The sequence below is a fragment of the Carassius auratus genome, chromosome 31, assembly GCF_003368295.1.
Source record: "Carassius auratus strain Wakin chromosome 31, ASM336829v1, whole genome shotgun sequence".
NCBI lineage: Eukaryota > Metazoa > Chordata > Actinopteri > Cypriniformes > Cyprinidae > Carassius > Carassius auratus.
In genome coordinates, this window is record NC_039273.1 from 22307577 (window position 1) to 22325328 (window position 17752).

The following is a 17752-nucleotide window of genomic DNA, read 5'->3' on the forward strand; positions in this document are numbered from 1 at the left end:
GTTTTATTTCAACCGAGTTCGAATTTTTTAGTCATTTGTTATTGGACAGTTTCTTGACAGCGCAGTCAGTGACGTTTGCGCGCGTGCACGTCCAACCGGCAGGTGGAGCTACTGGTGTATGTTGCTTTAAATTTCTCAAGCGCTTTATCCGTAGAGAAAGCGCGTTATGTTTTGATAGACATGACAGCGCTACCTGTGACGACTCAATGAATTCTCCTGCGTTTTTGTTGTTAAATTGTGTTTAACCATTACTGAATTCACAATAGGTTGTGTTTACAAGGCCTGACACCATGGGAAAGAAAGATAAGAGTGATCGAGGTAAGATGGATGAAATATGCATTTTTAAATAGAAATGACTTTACGTAATTATGAAATTACGTAAAAAGATATACTTAATTCCCACTCAAGAAAGCACTGATATATAAACACCTAAGCATTCTAGGCATTAAGTAAGAGTCACTCTTTTTAAAAGCATGGTCAAATGTACATTTTTCACAAAAGTTGAGTGTAGATTCAGACATTGGTTCTGAATGATGTTAACTCACACTATCAATAAAGACCCCTGCACCAGCGAGGTCTTCGTCTGTGTGTTACAAAACGAACTTGATGTTTAAACTAAAACCTGATCTCCAGTAGCAGGATTGACCATCATCACTAGTCTACATGGCTGAAATGGTTGTTTGTTCACTTTAGATAAAAAGTCGAAGAAACGTTATTATGATGAGGAAGAGGATGATGAAGAGGTGATGGGCAGTGAGTCTCAGGAGGCTGTTCCAGCCGCTGCTGGGAAGCATGTGGATGAATCCAGCACTAAACTGGATGAGTATGGAGCCAAAGACTACAGACTACAGATGCTTCTCAAGAATGATTACACTTCTCGGCCCCTATGGGTGGTAAGACTCAAGATCCATGATCCTTGACATGGGAACGAAAAGGGAGAATTAGAGTTCTTTTTTTTTTATTATTATTATTGCATAAATAAAAAAATTACCACTTTGTATAGAGATGTCTCAAGACCTATATATTTGCTTCAAATATACTGTCTTTAGTGCTGTACAGAAAGCTATATTTGTTAGAATCTTAACTTGCCTAGATCTAAAGTTGACACACTTTTTTTTTTTGTGTTAAACTATCATTATCCGTGTGTTTGACTCTTTTGTTTGACTCTCTAGGCTCCAGATGGTCACATCTTCCTAGAGGGTTTCTCTCCTGTGTATAAATATGCTCAGGACTTCCTGGTGGCCATATCAGAGCCGGTGTGCAGACCTACTCATGTGCACGAGTACAAGCTGACAGCCTATTCTCTATACGCCGCTGTGAGTGTCGGCCTGCAGACCTCTGACATCATAGAGTACCTGCAGAAACTCAGCAAGACCTCTGTGCCAGACGGCATAGTGCAGTTTATTAAGGTGTGTGTTAGCTGGCAGTGAAGTCTGTTTGAACCATGAGCATATGCCAATGCATGACCACGGACCAATGCATGACTATTATTACGACTACTGTATTGTTGGCTCTAATAGCTTTGCCGCCCTTTTGTAAGTTGCTTAGGATAAATGCATAAATATAAGAATTCTATTTTATATTCAATTTCTGTGGAACAAAGCCAATAATTTGCTCTCTGTCTTCTCCTGCAGTTGTGCACAGTGAGCTACGGGAAAGTCAAACTAGTCCTGAAGCATAACAGGTTGGTCCATTTTGCTAAAATGGCTCATTCTTAACTTCTTACTAAAGAAGGTTAGAAAATCAGATATGTAAGAGAATGTTTTATATTGAATATTATATTTTTCTGGAAATGGAAAGTTTTTCTGAATGGAAAGTTTTGTTTTGTGACATTGTAGATGTCGTTCCTTTTTGATCGATTTAATGCTTCCTTGGCTTGTATGTAAATGTATTCATTTCTGATATTATATATATATATATATATATATATATATATATATATATATATATATATATATATATATATATATATATATATATATATATATATATATATATATTTATTATTATTATTATTATTATTATTATTATTATTATATTTTTTTTTTTTTTTTTTTTTTTTATTGATCACAAACTTTTGGTTGCCACATGTGAGTCCTTAAAAGCTTAACTGAGGAACAAACACATGCCATTGATAGTGCAGAAGGTAAAGTTTTTGTGTGTGTGTGTGTTGAGAACAGGTACTTCGTGGAGAGTGCGTTCCCTGATGTCATTCAGAGGCTCTTACAGGACTCTGTGATTCGAGACTGTCGTCTTCGTTCTGCTGAGGGTGAGGAGACTGAGCTCATCACCGAGACCATCTCTAGCAAATCAGCAGTGAGTGTGGGCACAAAACATGTTGTTTGGGTGTAAACATTCTGACTTTTAACATTCCCAGTGGAGCAATGGCTCATACCTGTTACCAAAACCTGTTGTGTCATCCTGTCAAGATCTCAAAGTCTCAGCAGGACAGTGGTGGTCCATCCACCTCCCAACCTTCAGATGGGCAGCACACAGGAAATCAGGTGCCAGAGGACATCTATAATTACTACGAACAGATGGATAAAGAGGAGGAGGAGGAGGAAGAGACACAAACAGTGTCATTCGAGATCCGTCAGGTGTGTGTCTGTGCTTGGATGAGAATGTTTCTTCATTGTGAATTAAAGGTTAATTTATCTTTGACTGTACTTCTGACAGGCCTGATTGAGGTGTAACTTTTTCATGTTGGCTATCCTTTAGATTAGAGCATTCAGTGAAGACTTCATGCATATTCATTCTTCTTTGTGCTGGCCCTTATTAGGAAATGATAGAGGAGCTTCAGAAACGTTGCATTCAGTTGGAGTATCCCCTTCTGGCCGAGTATGACTTCCGTAACGACACGGTGAACCCGGACATCAACATGGACCTGAAGCCCACCGCTGTGCTGAGACCATATCAGGAAAAGAGTCTGAGGAAGATGTTTGGGAACGGCAGAGCGCGGTCTGGAGTCATCGTCCTGCCTTGTGGTAAACAGTCTCTTAACTTATGTACAGTGTTTAAACCCTTTCTTTCCCAGAAGATGTTGATTGATATATATAATGGTATTATTGGGGTAAAACCAAAAAAGTCTATATTATGGTCTTTTGTTGTTGTATTGTTCTGTCCTACAGGTGCTGGGAAGTCACTGGTGGGCGTCACGGCTGCCTGCACAGTGCGTAAGCGCTGTCTGGTCTTGGGAAACTCCTCTGTGTCAGTGGAACAGTGGAAGGCTCAGTTTAAGATGTGGTCCACCATTGATGACTCCCAGATTTGCCGTTTCACTTCAGACGCAAAAGACAAACCCATCGGTTGCGCAGTGGCCATTAGCACCTATTCTATGCTAGGGCACACCACCAAACGCTCATGGGAGGCTGAGAGGGTCATGGAGTGGATGAGAAGTCAGGAGTGGGGGCTCATTATCCTAGATGAGGTGCACACAATCCCAGGTAGGTTTAGTGTGTAAAGGTCACACACCATGACTGCTACTTGATAAAATATCAAGTGAGAATTTATGTCATCAGTGCAATTATTTATTTATTTATTTTAATTTGTTTTCTTGAATTCTGTTGTCTGCATTTCACATCAGTTGGCTCACCCACTGTGAAATTTCAGTAATATCAAGTAGTGGTCGACCGATATGTGTTTTTTGACAGCCGATGCCGATATCTTGGAAAGCTGGGGTGCCGATAGCCGATATAAATTATTATTTTTTTAATTATTATTATTAATATTTAAGAAATTTGAAATCATTTGACAATGGATTAAAAAATAAATGTGTAAAATAAACATACAAGGTATTTTTCACAAATATTTAATAAATATATAAAAATGAAGTAAACCGTAATAAACGGGGCACTCAGTATTCTGGAAAGTTTGTGTGCACTGGGAATAATATTTTTCAAATAGCCAGGGCGACCCTCATTTTACATACAGCACACAGTGGAAATTACATGAATATGACAGTGGGCAAATGCATAAAGCGCAGCATAATTTGAAATCACGAGTTTAAAGTTTAAAGCATTTAATTCAAATGGACCGACCATCACACAGAGATCTATATGGACCTCTGACATATAGAGCAATTGTAAGTCACTTTGGATAAAAGCGTCTGCTAAATGAGTAAATGTAAGTGTTCATTAGTCATTCAAAGATTTGTTTAAATGATATAAACGCCCTCAAAATAAAAGTCCCCCTATAACACATCGGCCAAGCAGAAAAATGTATTGGCCGATGCCTATATTTAAAAAATGCCAAATATGGGCAGATATATTGGTAGACCACTAATTTCAAGACAGACAACCTATCATAATTCAGATTGCAAATATTAAAAAGGCATCACTGCTGTCTTTTGTTTTGAACATTTTCTTATTGCAGTCTTAAAGGAATAGTTCACCCAAAAATGAATGTTTTTTTTTAACATTTTTAACTTCAAATAGTTCATGAAGACATTATGAAAGTAATCTTTATGAATGGACATTTAATGGAATTAATATATATTTGATTTAATCCAATTCTTCTGAAGAGCCGAAATCATTTTATATCATAAAGAGAATTAATTTAGGCTTTTATTCAGAGTTGAACAAACATGCATGCATCATGCACATCAAATATGGTAAAGGGTTTTTGCGGTCCTTAACAATTCTTAAATGTAGTTGTATCCAATTTAAGGCCAAAAAAAGACTTAAATTGTACAAGAAAGTCAAAATTATGATTTCAAGAGGTTTCAAATTTGGGGATGGAAAGAAAAAAATCACGATATGGTTTAGTGTGATGATTAAACTTCATTGAGTAAACTTGACCACTGCTTTGTTCTGCTGTTACCAGGGAAACCGCTGTATCTTCTGTTCCAAAAGCGCCTCATGCTGGCAGAGAATGAATCCGCATTTTCAATCAGCTATCTGCTGTTTTTGATCATACCAATGCGAAAATCGAATATTTGTACACTGAAAACACGTAAATGTGGACTGGTGGATCGACAAGACAAAAATGCATTATAAAAATTAAAAAGTAAAATATTGAATGTATTTAATTTTATTACTTAATGCTATTTGATAAGTATAATAACTGTTTAATAAAAGTTTATCAAATTTATAAAACTTTGTTTTTGTGGAAATCGTTGAAATTGTGGAGAAGCAAAATTAAATTAAATATCTGAGGAATATTTTCTGATTGGCTGGAATTTTGTCACTTAGCTCAGCATTTCACTTTCATTGAGAACAGAAATTATTTCAACACAAATAACATAATTATATAAATGAAAACCAGACAGATTTCTGACTGTTTTGTGTTTGTCTTTCAGCAAGGATGTTCCGTCGGGTTCTGACCATAGTCCAGGCTCACTGTAAACTGGGTCTCACTGCCACACTAGTGAGAGAGGATGATAAGATTGTCGATCTTAACTTCCTGATTGGGCCGAAGCTCTATGAGGCGAACTGGATGGAACTACAGAACAATGGTTACATTGCTAAAGTCCAGTGTGCTGAGGTGAGGTTTTAAAAATATAATCATCTTGCTATAACAAATATGTAACAGGAAAGAAAGTGAACATTTCCCCCAATGTTACAACAAAAGACCTTTTCACGTGCATATTTCATAATGTGAACTTAGATTGATGTCTGAACCTTGTCGAGGGTCAACAATGCATGTGAAGTTGTGGAACACCGTGATGGGAGGCTTTGGAGCCTGGTGTACAAACAAATTCAATACTGTTCTGCATTGCCTCTAATTTTTGATCTTTCTAAACAATAAGCCCAGCAGGCCCTTTAGCCACATGAGCAGAAAACCACATTTGCCGATCCATGTATTGTTCACTGTGCTCAAAACACCATCTTTAAAAAAAAGCTCTGTAGATATGCAAAGCATTGTAGGTTATTCTAAAGAGAAAAACAAAACATTTACTTCCCTTTTATAACCCTTAAAGGAATCGTTCACTCCAGAAATAAAATTTGCTGCTAATTTTCTCACCCCCATGTCGTCCAAGATGTCTTTGTTTCTTCAGTTTTTGTATATTTACAGATGTATAGATAAGGTTTACATGTGTATATAATAACTTCCATATATGTTTTTAATTAAATGGCAGCTTCATTAGTGACTACGAGAGTTTGTTGGAGTTTGCCCTTTTGAGGAGCTAATCCCTGTAGTTAATTAAACTAATTGGAGGGGTGCAGTAATCCAATGGGTTTTGCTTTAAGCTTACAGTACATTTCCCTCTTGCTCTATGTGTGTCTAGGTATGGTGTCCCATGTCTCCTGAGTTTTATCGTGAATATGTGGCCATAAAGACGAAGAAGAGAATTCTGTTCTACACCATGAATCCCAACAAGTTCCGTGCATGTCAGTTCCTGATCCGCTTCCACGAGCGGAGAAATGACAAGATCATCGTTTTTGCAGACAACGTCTTTGCTCTGAAAGAATATGCCATCCGCCTGAACAAGTAATGCCTTGTTTTATTCGTGCGCAATCACTTATGCATACACTAGTGCTTTACCCCAACAACATTATGCATGCCAATTCTTTCTGGAAGGTTTTTTGTATAGCTCAACAATCACAATCAGTGGCCTCTTATATTTAAGGCGGATTTGTCCCTTTAATCTGCTTTATAGACATTTAATATTTTTCAGATAAATCAAGCCAACCAGCTTCATGAAGCATAACTGTAAAAACGGATTCAATGTGAAAAGTATTTGAAAATCTGAAAAAAATACAAAAATGTAATACAGTTGCTTTATACATGAACAAACTACTCTTTAGCCTCTTTCAAACATAAAATTTAGTCGATTGATTGATTGTTCCAGAAAAAAACACTATGTCTGCTGTTCACACAATTCACGATAAGAAATCATGATTTCTTAATCTAGGAGTGTACTGTTGGCATTACTTTTTTTTGTTTTTGCATTTAAATAATTTCAACTGGCTCTGTTAGTTTGTGTGTGTGTGTGTGTGTGTGTGTGAGGAAAAGCTTTGCCACTTATAATGTGCTTTCGAAAAACGAATGGGATTTTTCTTCATGGCTTTTCTTTAGGGTCTTTTGAGGACTGTAGTGATTTTTTTTCTTTTAATCATTTTAATGTTTCTCAGAACCTTGTTCAGAGTTCCAGAAACGTGCAGTATCACCAAAGTCATAAACTTTCTAAAAGCTGGTACTGAGCAGCTTACACAAAAGAGCTTAGCACACCGCATGAGCTCAAATGATCCACAAAAAACGTACTTAACAGAACTGTGTATGTTGTAAGGCCATGATGCAAACCCGTCTTTGTGTCTGGGTTTTCTAGAAGGCAGTTATATGCGACTGGCCCTGGTGCAACCTGTAATCAGCTTTCCTTTGCTGTTAATCACCTTTAACTTTGCCAAATGAATGGGCTTAATGTGTGCAAAGTGTGTTTGAAAGACTATACTCTAAATCTCATTCTGTATGGAGACACTGAAGGACTCTGAGGGTTTGTGAGGTGAAGCTTGCAACTTCAAGTGGTTTCTTTATAAAATTAATTTATATATAGGTATGTATATTTAGGCTATATAAAGGTCTACATAGATAAGTATGTTTAATAATGTGAATATACAGTATGATTCTGCTAGAAATATGCTTTTTCTAAGTTGATACCTTGATTTTATATTATATTGGTCACTAATAAAATTGTACCTAATTTGTAGGCGTGTGAACTCCCTTGTACGAAGGGTTGACGTACGATGGGAAGTCGTGGCCTAATGGTTAGAGAGTCGGACTCCCAATCGAAAGGTTGTGAGTTTGAGTCCCGGGCCGGCAGGAATTGTGTGTGGGGGGAGTGCATGTACAGTTCTCTCTCCACCTTCAATACCATGACTTAGGTGCCCTTGAGCAAGGCATCGAACCCAACTGCTCCCCGGACGCCGCAGCATAAATGGCTGCCCACTGCTCCGGGTGTGTGTTCACAGTGTGTGTGTGTGTGTGTGTGTGTGTGTGTGTTCACTGCTCTGTGTGTGTGCACTTCGGATGGGTTAAATGCAGAGCACAAATTCTGAGTATGGGTCACGTCACTTTTTTTTTTTTTTTTTTTTGATGCGTTCTTGAACATGCACAAGATGGTATATATGTACAAATACATTCAGTTACACTCTGTTTTAAGGTGTCCTTGTTACAGTGTAATTATACATATAAATTACTGAGTAATATTAATTAACTACATGTACTTGTACAAAACCGATTCCAAAAAAGTTGGGACACTGTACAAATTGTGATTAAAAACAGAATGCAATGATGTGGAAGTTGCAAATTTCAATATTTTATTCAGAATATATCATAGATTACATATCAAGTGTTTAAACTGAGAAAATGTATCGTTTTAAGGTAAAAATAAGTTGATTTCTAAATTTCATGGCATCAACACATCTCAAAAAAGTTGGGACAAGGCCATGTTTACCACTGTGTGGCATCCCCTCTTCTATTTATTACAGTCTGCAAACTTCTGGGGACTGAGGAGACAAGTTGCTCAAGTTTAGGAATAGGAATGTTGTCCCATTCTTGTCTAATACAGGCTTCTAGTCTTCTTTGTTGCATCTTCCTTTTTATGATGCGGTAAATGTTTTCTATGGTTGAAAGATCTGGACTGCAGGATGGCCATTTCAGTACCCGGATCCTCCTTCTATGCAGCCATGATGTTGTAATTGATGCAGTATGTGGTCTGGCATTGTCATGTTGGACAATGCAAAGTCTTCCCTGAAAGAGACAACGTCTGAATGGGAGCATATGTTGTTCCAGAACTTGGATACACCTTTCAGCATTGATGGTGCCTTTCCAGATGTGTAAGCTGCCCATGCCACACACACTCATGCAACCCCATACCATCAGAGATGCAGGCTTCTGAACTGAGCGCTGATAACATCTTGGGTTGTCCTTGTCCTCTTTAGTCCGGATGACATGGCGTCCCAGTTTTCCAAAAAGCACTTCAACTTTTGATATGTCTGACCACAGAATAGTTTTCCACTTTGCCACAGTCCATTTTAAATGAGCCTTGTCCCAGAGAAAAGGCCTGCACTTCTGGATCATGTTTAGATATGGCTTCTTTTATGACCTATAGAGTTTTAGTCGGCAGTGACAAATGGCACGGTGGATTGTTCACCGACAATGTTTTCTGGAAGTATTCCTGAGCCCATGTTGTGATTTCCATTACAGTAGCATTCCTGTAAGTGATGCTGTGCCATCTAAGGGCCCGAAGATCACGGGCATCCAGTATGGTTTTCCGGCCTTGACCCTTACGCACAGAGATTTTTCCAGTTTCTCTGAATCTTTGGATGATATTATGCACTGTAGATGATGATAACTTCAAACTCTTAGCAATTTTTCTCTGAGAAACTCCTTTCTCATATTGCTCCACTATTTTTCGCCACCGCATTGGGGGAAATTGGTGATCCTCTGCCCATCTTGACTTCTGAGAGACACTGCCACTCTGAGAGGCTCTTTTTATACCAATCATGTTGCCAATTGACCTAATAAGTTTCAAATTGGTCCTCCAGCTGTTCCTTATATGTACATTTAACTTTTCCGGCCTCTTATTGCTACCTCTCCCAACTTTTTTGGAATGTGTAATTCTAATGAAATCCAAAATGAGCCAATATTTGGCATGACATTTCAAAATGTCTCACTTTTTAACATATGATATGTTATCTATATTCTATTTTGAATAAAATATTAATTTATGAGATTTGTAAATTATTCCATTCCTTTTTTACTCACAATTTGTACAGTGTCCTAACTTTTTTGGAATATGTTTTGTACATATACGTAAGACTTAGGGTTACTTACATGTAATTTTGCATAATTATTTGTTATTATAATAGTTAGTACCTGTAACATGTGTAACAAGGACACGTTACATAGTAAGGACTTAAAATAGTGTTCCCATACATTCTCTTTTGATCTCTCTCATCAGACCGTATATTTATGGACCCACATCTCAAGGAGAACGTATGCAGATCCTTCAAAACTTCAAACACAATCCCAAAATCAATACCATCTTCATCTCCAAGGTAAATGGCTTTCTTTTGTCCACTTTCCTGTGAAAGTGTAAATTTTAACATTTTCATTTAGAATTCGTCCCCTTGGAATTATAAGGTTCTGAGTTCTGCGTTCTGAGTAGTTTTGAGATATTGAGCTTTAAAGTTTTTGTGTTCCATAGATTTCTATAGATAGAAAATTTTCAATAAAAAATCCCAAAATGTACACAACTTAAAATAAAACATGACATAATGTAAATAAATTGTCACAGAATAAGAATATGTAAATAACTCAATTTTGACAAAAATGTCAGATAGAACCTTACAATTCCAAGGGGACGAAATTGTTAACTTTTCATTTTTGAGGTGTTATTCTTAGCCTCTTTCACACTAATGAAAAAGTCGGCAACTTATAATAAATAAATCTATTCTATGTAAATAGCATTTAACTGAATCTCAAAATGATTTTAACAGTCAGAAGCTGGTGTGTTGCAGTAAATGCAAGTTCAGCAGAAGTGATACACTGATGTGAGCCTTTTAATTCCTTTCAGAACTTGACGTTCCAGCCATATTTCAAGATAAACACACAGTTTTACAGTTTAGGTGATTAAGAAAAGCTAATAACATTCATGTGTCTAAGATGTATTATGACCTGAAAAAAAAAAACCCTTTTCACCATAATCTTTAAAAAAAAACATTTTTTTTTGTTTGTTACATAAATCATTTAACAAAACAATCACTCTGCTGCTGTTTAAAACGCCATACATCTATGTATCTTTAAAATCCTAGCAGACTAAACAATACCTTTCTGAATGTTGTCATGAGTAAACCATAGAGTAAACCCTTGTGTTCACAAGTCATGGTAAGTAAATCAAACAATAAATAACTTGGGCTGGTAAGCGATTTAACATTTTTTAATCAAATTTATTACACGATGTGATGATTGATTAACCTAATTAATCGCACATAAATTTTGGATAAATTACTCTGAAAAGATTATTTAAAGTCATTGTTGTGTAAAGCATCAAACAGAGATTACATCAAGTAGGTTCAGCGAGAAATATTTTGTTTGATAAAATTTATTACATATACTCTTCTGGACCATGTGAGTAAATGATGACAGAATTGTCATTTTTGGTTGGGTGAACTATAACTTTTATAATTAATTTTCTTAATTTTATTATTATTACTATGAAAATATACAATTATTTCTTGAATGAAATGATACTCTAAATAATAAACTAAAATTGCCAGTAGGTGGTGGTAGGTGATTAAGTCATCGAGTCATTTATTAATTCATTTGATTCTTTCAAATGGCTGATTCAGTCAGGAGTGAAGTAAAAGGTTCTTTATGAATGGTTCATTGAATCATTAGGCTTTTTCGACTTGAAGCGGATCATCACCATCAGATCGATCGGTGTGTGACATCAAAGTACTGCGAGAGCTTAGAGAGCAGACGACTCCTTGTGCTTATGAATCACTCTCGCGGTAATGTCATACACCGAGAGGTCTGATTTGTTCAAAACGTGGATAAAGAAATGAAATGCCGCTGTGGGTTGCTCGGGGATGATATGTCTTAATATTTTGGTTGGCAAAATTGTGCAAAACAGCTTCTGCAAAGCATTTCATAACTCCAGGATTTATTAGTATGTTTACTAAACAAACTTAAAGGCTTCAAATCATATTTTTACAGTGCGTTACATTCTGAAATGTTACAATATGCCAAAGCGATCGTATGTTTCTGGCATTCTCATATGTTCAATTTATCTGGTTTACCATTAAAGATTTAGGCATTTCGTTTTTTTAAAGTCCTATTTAGCAGGTTTGATTGAGACTGCTTCAGAATGGCTGTCTTCCGCTTCTATTCTCATGCTTTCTCTTGTTTTCTTCTTCTGTCAGGTAGGAGATACGTCATTTGACCTGCCAGAGGCAAACGTGCTAATCCAGATCTCTTCTCACGGTGGTTCCCGTCGCCAGGAAGCTCAGAGACTGGGCAGAGTCCTGCGAGCCAAGAAAGGTAACCAGCCATTGGAAGTCAACACGTTGAACATCATTATGGGATATCTGCAAAGAACATTTTAGTTTTATTCGATATTGTAAATTGATATAATACATGATTTCTGAGGTCATCTAGAACTTCTAGTGAAGAAATTACAATGCAATATTTTTTGACTAATTCAACAAAATGTCAAATCTGTATATAAAACTGACCTGTCATTCTTTATTTTTTTTTTGCACAGGTATGGTTGCAGAGGAATACAATGCTTACTTCTACTCCCTCGTCTCCCAGGACACACAGGAAATGGCTTATTCCACCAAGAGACAGCGATTCCTGGTGGACCAGGGATACAGTTTCAAGGTATCAAGGCCATACTTGAGCTGCCAACCCCTAAATTTGATTATGCTGACTGGAAATTGTAGCCAAACTGGATGGTAATACCAGGTATGCTGAGTCTCAGTCTGTCACATTCTTGTCGTTTCTTTTTAGGTGATCACAAAGTTGGCTGGGATGGAGGAGGAAGACCTGATGTTTTCCTCTCGTGAGGAACAGCAGCAGCTCTTGCAGAAGGTTCTGGCAGCATCTGATCTTGACGCAGAAGAGGAAGTTGTGATAGGAGACGTGGGAGGGAAGCCGCAGGTATCTCCACTCGTTTTTGTTCCTCTCTGCTGCCTCATTTGTTTGCTAGGTGTAAGTTTCTGTATGATCTTGATTATGGGTAATTAAGGGTAACTACATATGAGAAATTACAATACATAGGTAAAATGGATTCTGATTGGTCAGTCTGCAGAAAAACAAGTGTCTTAACAGATGTACATGAGGTTAATAAAGCATTTCTCCAAAGGTTATTTAGGTGACAAGTGATTAAAGGTCACACGCAACGTTCTTCTCCTAAGACGTATATCTGCCACCCAGACACCAGGGCGACCGAAGATACCCATATGTGACCCTGGACCACAAAACCAGTATTTAAGTCGCTGGGGTATATTTTTAGCAATAGCCAGAAAAATCATTGTATGGGTCAAAATTATCGATTTTTCTTTTATGCCAAAAATCATTAGGATATTAAGTAAAGATCATGTTCCATGAATATATTTAGTAAATTTCCTACTGTAAATAATATCAAAACTTAATTTGTGATTAGTAGTATGCATTGCTAAGAATGAATTTGTACAACTTTAAAGGAGATTTTCTCAGTATCTAGATTTTTCCTCAGATTCCAGATTTTCAAACAGTTGTATCTCGGCCAATTATTGTCCGATCCTAATAAACCATACATCAATGGAAAGCTTATTTATTCAGCTTTCAGTTTGTGTATAAATCTCAATTTCAGAAAATTGACACTTAAGACTGGTTTTGTGGTCCCGGGTCACATATGGTTTGCACTCATGAGTGAATCCCTCTGAAGACGGGTAGCAACTGGTCCTGCACAGACAGATAACAACACACATACATAGAGAAACACTGATCTCTGGAAAGGTCGGGTAGCTACGTTATTACTCTTCATAGGTAATCCTCCCAAAACAACAACTCAGGGAGTGAAAAACATGAAAGTAATCAGTATAACTTGCATGCTATATCTTATGAAGCAATACGTGAGGAACAGACCAAATGAACCAGTTATTCACTGTTCACTGAAAATCTCTTCTCTGCAGCTGCTGTGTTATTTTAGTATTATTTATTTACTTCTACAGTTTTTAATGAACATTTTGAATGATTTAAAATTACTTTCATGTTTCCAGTTGTCATTTTTAATTTTGGTTATATTGTTAGTAATTTTAAGCGTTATTGTAATTTTTATTCTTTAATATAAAAAAATATAAAAAATAAATTTTTTTATTATTATTTCTGTTAGTAATTGTAGAAATTACCTTTCTGCTTCTGGTTTATAGTATTGACGTGCATTTAAGCTTTCCAAGGAGTGGGTTAATCTGTATTTGCGTCAAAATGTTTTTTGTTAACCTGCTTAACATGTATAAGTAAGGATTGTCTTTTTTTCTTTTTTAATTGACCCATTTCTATAGTTCTCTCGCCGAATGGGAACTATGAGCTCCATGTCTGGTGCAGACGATACCGTCTACATGGAATACCAGGCATCCCGCGGTAGCAAGTCTTCAGCAATCAAGAATGTCCATCCTCTGTTTAAACGCTTCCGCAAGTGAACTCCCTCACGGCCCGTTGATGCACCGTCAGCATCTGGAGACAGCAGGCCCAGACATCACACTTTCTGGGATGGCCTGAATCTGAATAAAAGACAATTCATGGATCCTTGTCTCAGACAGAGCCATTCAAAGACAAAACTGCTATCGTTTCAGAAAGATTCAAGAATCTTATATGTATAGTATTACGAACAGGATGAATTATAAGGACGATTATTTTTGAATTTGTTGTGAGAAACTGAACTGTAAAGAATTACGTTTGTACAGTATGTAAAAGCCAAAACAGAACCTGATTTGAAATGTACTGCAAAACTTTTTTTCAAATAAAACTGTTTGGCAACTAACAAGACTACAAGTGCATTACATATCTTAAAGGGGTCAAATGATGCAATTTAAATTATTCCTTTCTCTTTGGAGTGTTACAAGCTGATTGTGCATAGACAAGATCTATAAAGTTGCAAAGAATAATCTTCTTTATATATGTTAAGACTCGTTCACCCCTTGACAGCACTCTTGTGTGTAGCTATTTTCTCCAATTAACAAAATAACACTTTACTATTCTTAAAAGGATAGTCCACCCAAAAAATTAACACTCTGCAACCATTTACTCCAACTCAAATTGTCCAAAACCTGTGTGAATCTGTGGAACATAAAAGAAGATAGTTAGAAGAATTTCTGTAACCAAACTGTTGCTGGTAGCCACACGGATAACATTTAATGCTCCAAAGAAGGAAGAAACGTGAGGATGAGTAAAAGATGAAAGAATGTCAATTTTTTGTATGAACTATCCCTTTAAAAATAATTTTGGGGTATCTATACTTCTAGTTCTTAGTCTAAATAGTGAGGAAGCTTTTTTTTTTTTTTTTAAAGAAGCTTTAGTCCTACAGTTTTGGAGATTTTTCTGAGGGTGGAAGTAAATAATTTGTCTGTTGTTTGTCTCGCTGCGCATCTACTGAATGCAGTTTTTTTTCATAGTGAACTTAGATGATCTCTTGTGCCTCCAAATGTAATCCTCTTCTCAGAACGGTCCTGAAGGAAACCCACTTCATGTGATTTGCTCAATCATATAATCCAATAGTCTCTCGCACTAGGAGAAATCCGGGATCCCCATTCACCTTAAGACCTGAATTTGTAATCTTGTTATAGATGGATATTAAAGGAACAAGCCTCATATTATTCAGTCTGCAAACCAGTGAAAGGCAGAGTTGTGTTTTTAGTTTGTGTCCAAGGTAATTTAAAGCGACTTCCAGCTCATTCAAACTTTATCTGGGAATTAAAACCTATTGTTTTGGAGTTTTTACCACCAGTTGAGCTACGCAAACATACAGATAATCCATTTTATATTGATGCTCTTGATTCATTACTTCATATATGCAGCTTGGCACATTACATACTCCTGCCAGTAGATGTTTCAGGTGCTTTTCCTTTGGTTTTCCCTCAAAACAAAGAAGTTATTTGTTCAGCAGCTACCTCAACAAATTGATTCAATAACTGATGCTGTACAGACTCATGGGTAGTATATATAGCAGTTATTGGCATGTATTAACTGAGACTACATTAAATATTAAAAAAAAAAAAAAAATTAAGATGGTCATTACCAATTAGCATGTTATGGAGCGTTTGTCTTGTCTTTTCTTCAGATGTTAAAAGCTTGTTGCATTTTAAACCTACCCCAAAAAACCCTGAGGCTGTAATTGCTGCCAAAATGTGCTTCGACAAAGTACAAAGTTAATACTCTGAATACTTTTGTCAGTGTGATATTTCAGTTTTTTCTCTTTTATCAGTTTTTTAAAATATCAAAGTTATCAAATCAGTTTTTTTGTTTTGTTATAAGGGTATGGAGTGTGTATTGATAATATTAAAAAAAATGAAGCATTTTGGCACAGGCTGCAGAATAACAAACTATGGCAAAAATGTATTTACACATTTTATACATGCACTATATATGCCATTTTGTATGGGTTTAACAATTAATAATCTCATATCTGGGTACAGCCTTTTGTCACTTTATTTTTAGTTAATTTGCCTTACCAGCTCCATTCTTTACCCTTCACTGCCTGTTTTTGTGACAGCTTGTAGTAGTCCCCATGAGTCCTTTCTGCTCTTTGCACATGCGCCCCAAAAAACAAACAAAAAACCCCGGCTACATGACAATGATTGGAGATTGTGAATATGAATATGATTGTAGTTATGTTTTGAGAAGTCTGATGCACCTTGACAAACACTGATATAAGAACCTAAACGCAAAACAATCTTTCACAACTCTTTTGGCAAAAGTGAGACGTCTAGTTTTTAGGGCTTTTCTTTTTTTAAGTATTTATATCCGCTTGGCTCGGAGTCATCATTTTTGATACCAAGAAAACAAGTGAATTCTTTTAGAAAGGATAATCAGTGGGCTTTTCTTATGTGCATGTGCAGTTAAAGTGATCGATGTGAAGGATAAAGAAAGATTTATATAAAGGCAGGCGATGGAACACAAAAGTTCTTTTCTGAAACATAAATTGAATCAGTGATTTCGTATTTAATTCTTAAAATGAGAATCTGGCAAAAACACACATCTTCTGAGCTTGTTTCTTTCTTTCTTTTCGAAAAGAAACAAAAAGATGGTCTAAATTGCGTCCTACCCAGAGCTGAGGAATGTTCAGACGTGATTTGCATTCGTGTTAAATAGAGGTTCTTACCTCAGGTGCCCCCAAAACCACGCACTTGATTCAAAGTGCCTGATGGGACACACACTCAGAAAAAGAAAAAAAAACTGTTCTGGGACAAAGGTACAACTTTATACCTTATTTACCCCTAAATGGAACATCAGCATCTAAAGGTACATATTCGTGCTTTAAAAGTTTTCTGAAAGTAGACGGTGAACTAAAAAAAACACATTTGCACTAATGCAGAGACATAAAACTTGGCAGAGACAGATTACCATTCTATGATGTCCAAATAATAAACACATGCAGAGATATGAAATCCAAATCATATTTTTAAAGGGCCAACCACCAGAGGGGAACGAGTCCCCCCAATATTAAGAAACATAGCCAATTGACCCCCCAATATTATTTTCTGATATCTTGTATTCTAGTTTGATTAGGCACATATCTTGTAATAATCTTGTAATATCTGCTGCAATGCATTACAGACCGCTTTGTTTGTTGTTAGGATGACAAAAAATTGTAAAAGTTGAATTTTAACAGCACTCGTCATGTTTTTACAGTGCAGTGGCAGAAAACTGCTTATCAGAGTGAATGACAGAGACAGAGAAACATAACTATTTTGTTCTCATGATCCAACAGCTTAGAGTTAACGCTTAACCTTATGATAAAGACATTTGTGGTTTTTGATTACACTTTGAATTATAGAAGTGCCAATTTGATAGATTCATGTTCCGCTAATTTGTTTTTAAATAGAAAACAAAAAGGAAATGGGTTAAAATAGGGCAGATTTAACAAATTGCCAATGTAGAATATTACATTAGTTTGTCTATACTCTAAATTAATATTAGGCTAATGAATGATATTGTAGTTAAAATTATTTGAAATGAAAACAGTATTCAAGGATTGACTTGATTGAACCTGTAGGCTATGTATTGTTTCTGTCTACCCTGCAAACAAAATTAATTAAATAAAATGAAC

At 36.3% G+C, this 17752-nt stretch overlaps 1 protein-coding gene across 2 annotated transcripts; it reads left to right on the forward strand.

The window, feature by feature from the left end:
* Nucleotides 1-134: 134 nt before the first annotated feature.
* On the forward strand, nucleotides 135-14467 carry LOC113050867 (general transcription and DNA repair factor IIH helicase subunit XPB-like). 2 transcript variants are annotated; one of them, XM_026214278.1, is made up of 15 exons: nucleotides 135-318; nucleotides 694-893; nucleotides 1173-1409; nucleotides 1635-1684; nucleotides 2181-2322; nucleotides 2430-2597; nucleotides 2780-2984; nucleotides 3129-3443; nucleotides 5297-5481; nucleotides 6227-6429; nucleotides 9902-9998; nucleotides 11865-11982; nucleotides 12206-12324; nucleotides 12454-12603; nucleotides 13989-14467. In XM_026214278.1, the coding sequence occupies exons 1-15, from the start codon at nucleotides 291-293 to the stop codon at nucleotides 14124-14126; spliced, it is 2355 nt and encodes a 784-aa protein (XP_026070063.1). In that variant the 5' UTR covers nucleotides 135-290; the 3' UTR covers nucleotides 14127-14467. The 2 variants fall into 2 exon arrangements, with proteins under 2 accessions (XP_026070063.1, XP_026070064.1); XM_026214279.1 differs by having other exon boundaries at nucleotides 136-318; nucleotides 2181-2316.
* Nucleotides 14468-17752: the final 3285 nt, after the last annotated feature.

Bases quoted from the DNA above. Each gene is read 5' to 3' on its own strand.
- LOC113050867 (XM_026214278.1), top strand. From the start codon at position 291: ATGGGAAAGAAAGATAAGAGTGATCGAG. The intron at 894-1,172 runs GTAAGACTCAAG...TTGACTCTCTAG, and splicing joins CTTCTCGGCCCCTATGGGTG to GCTCCAGATGGTCACATCTT. The intron at 2,598-2,779 runs GTGTGTGTCTGT...GGCCCTTATTAG, and splicing joins TGTCATTCGAGATCCGTCAG to GAAATGATAGAGGAGCTTCA.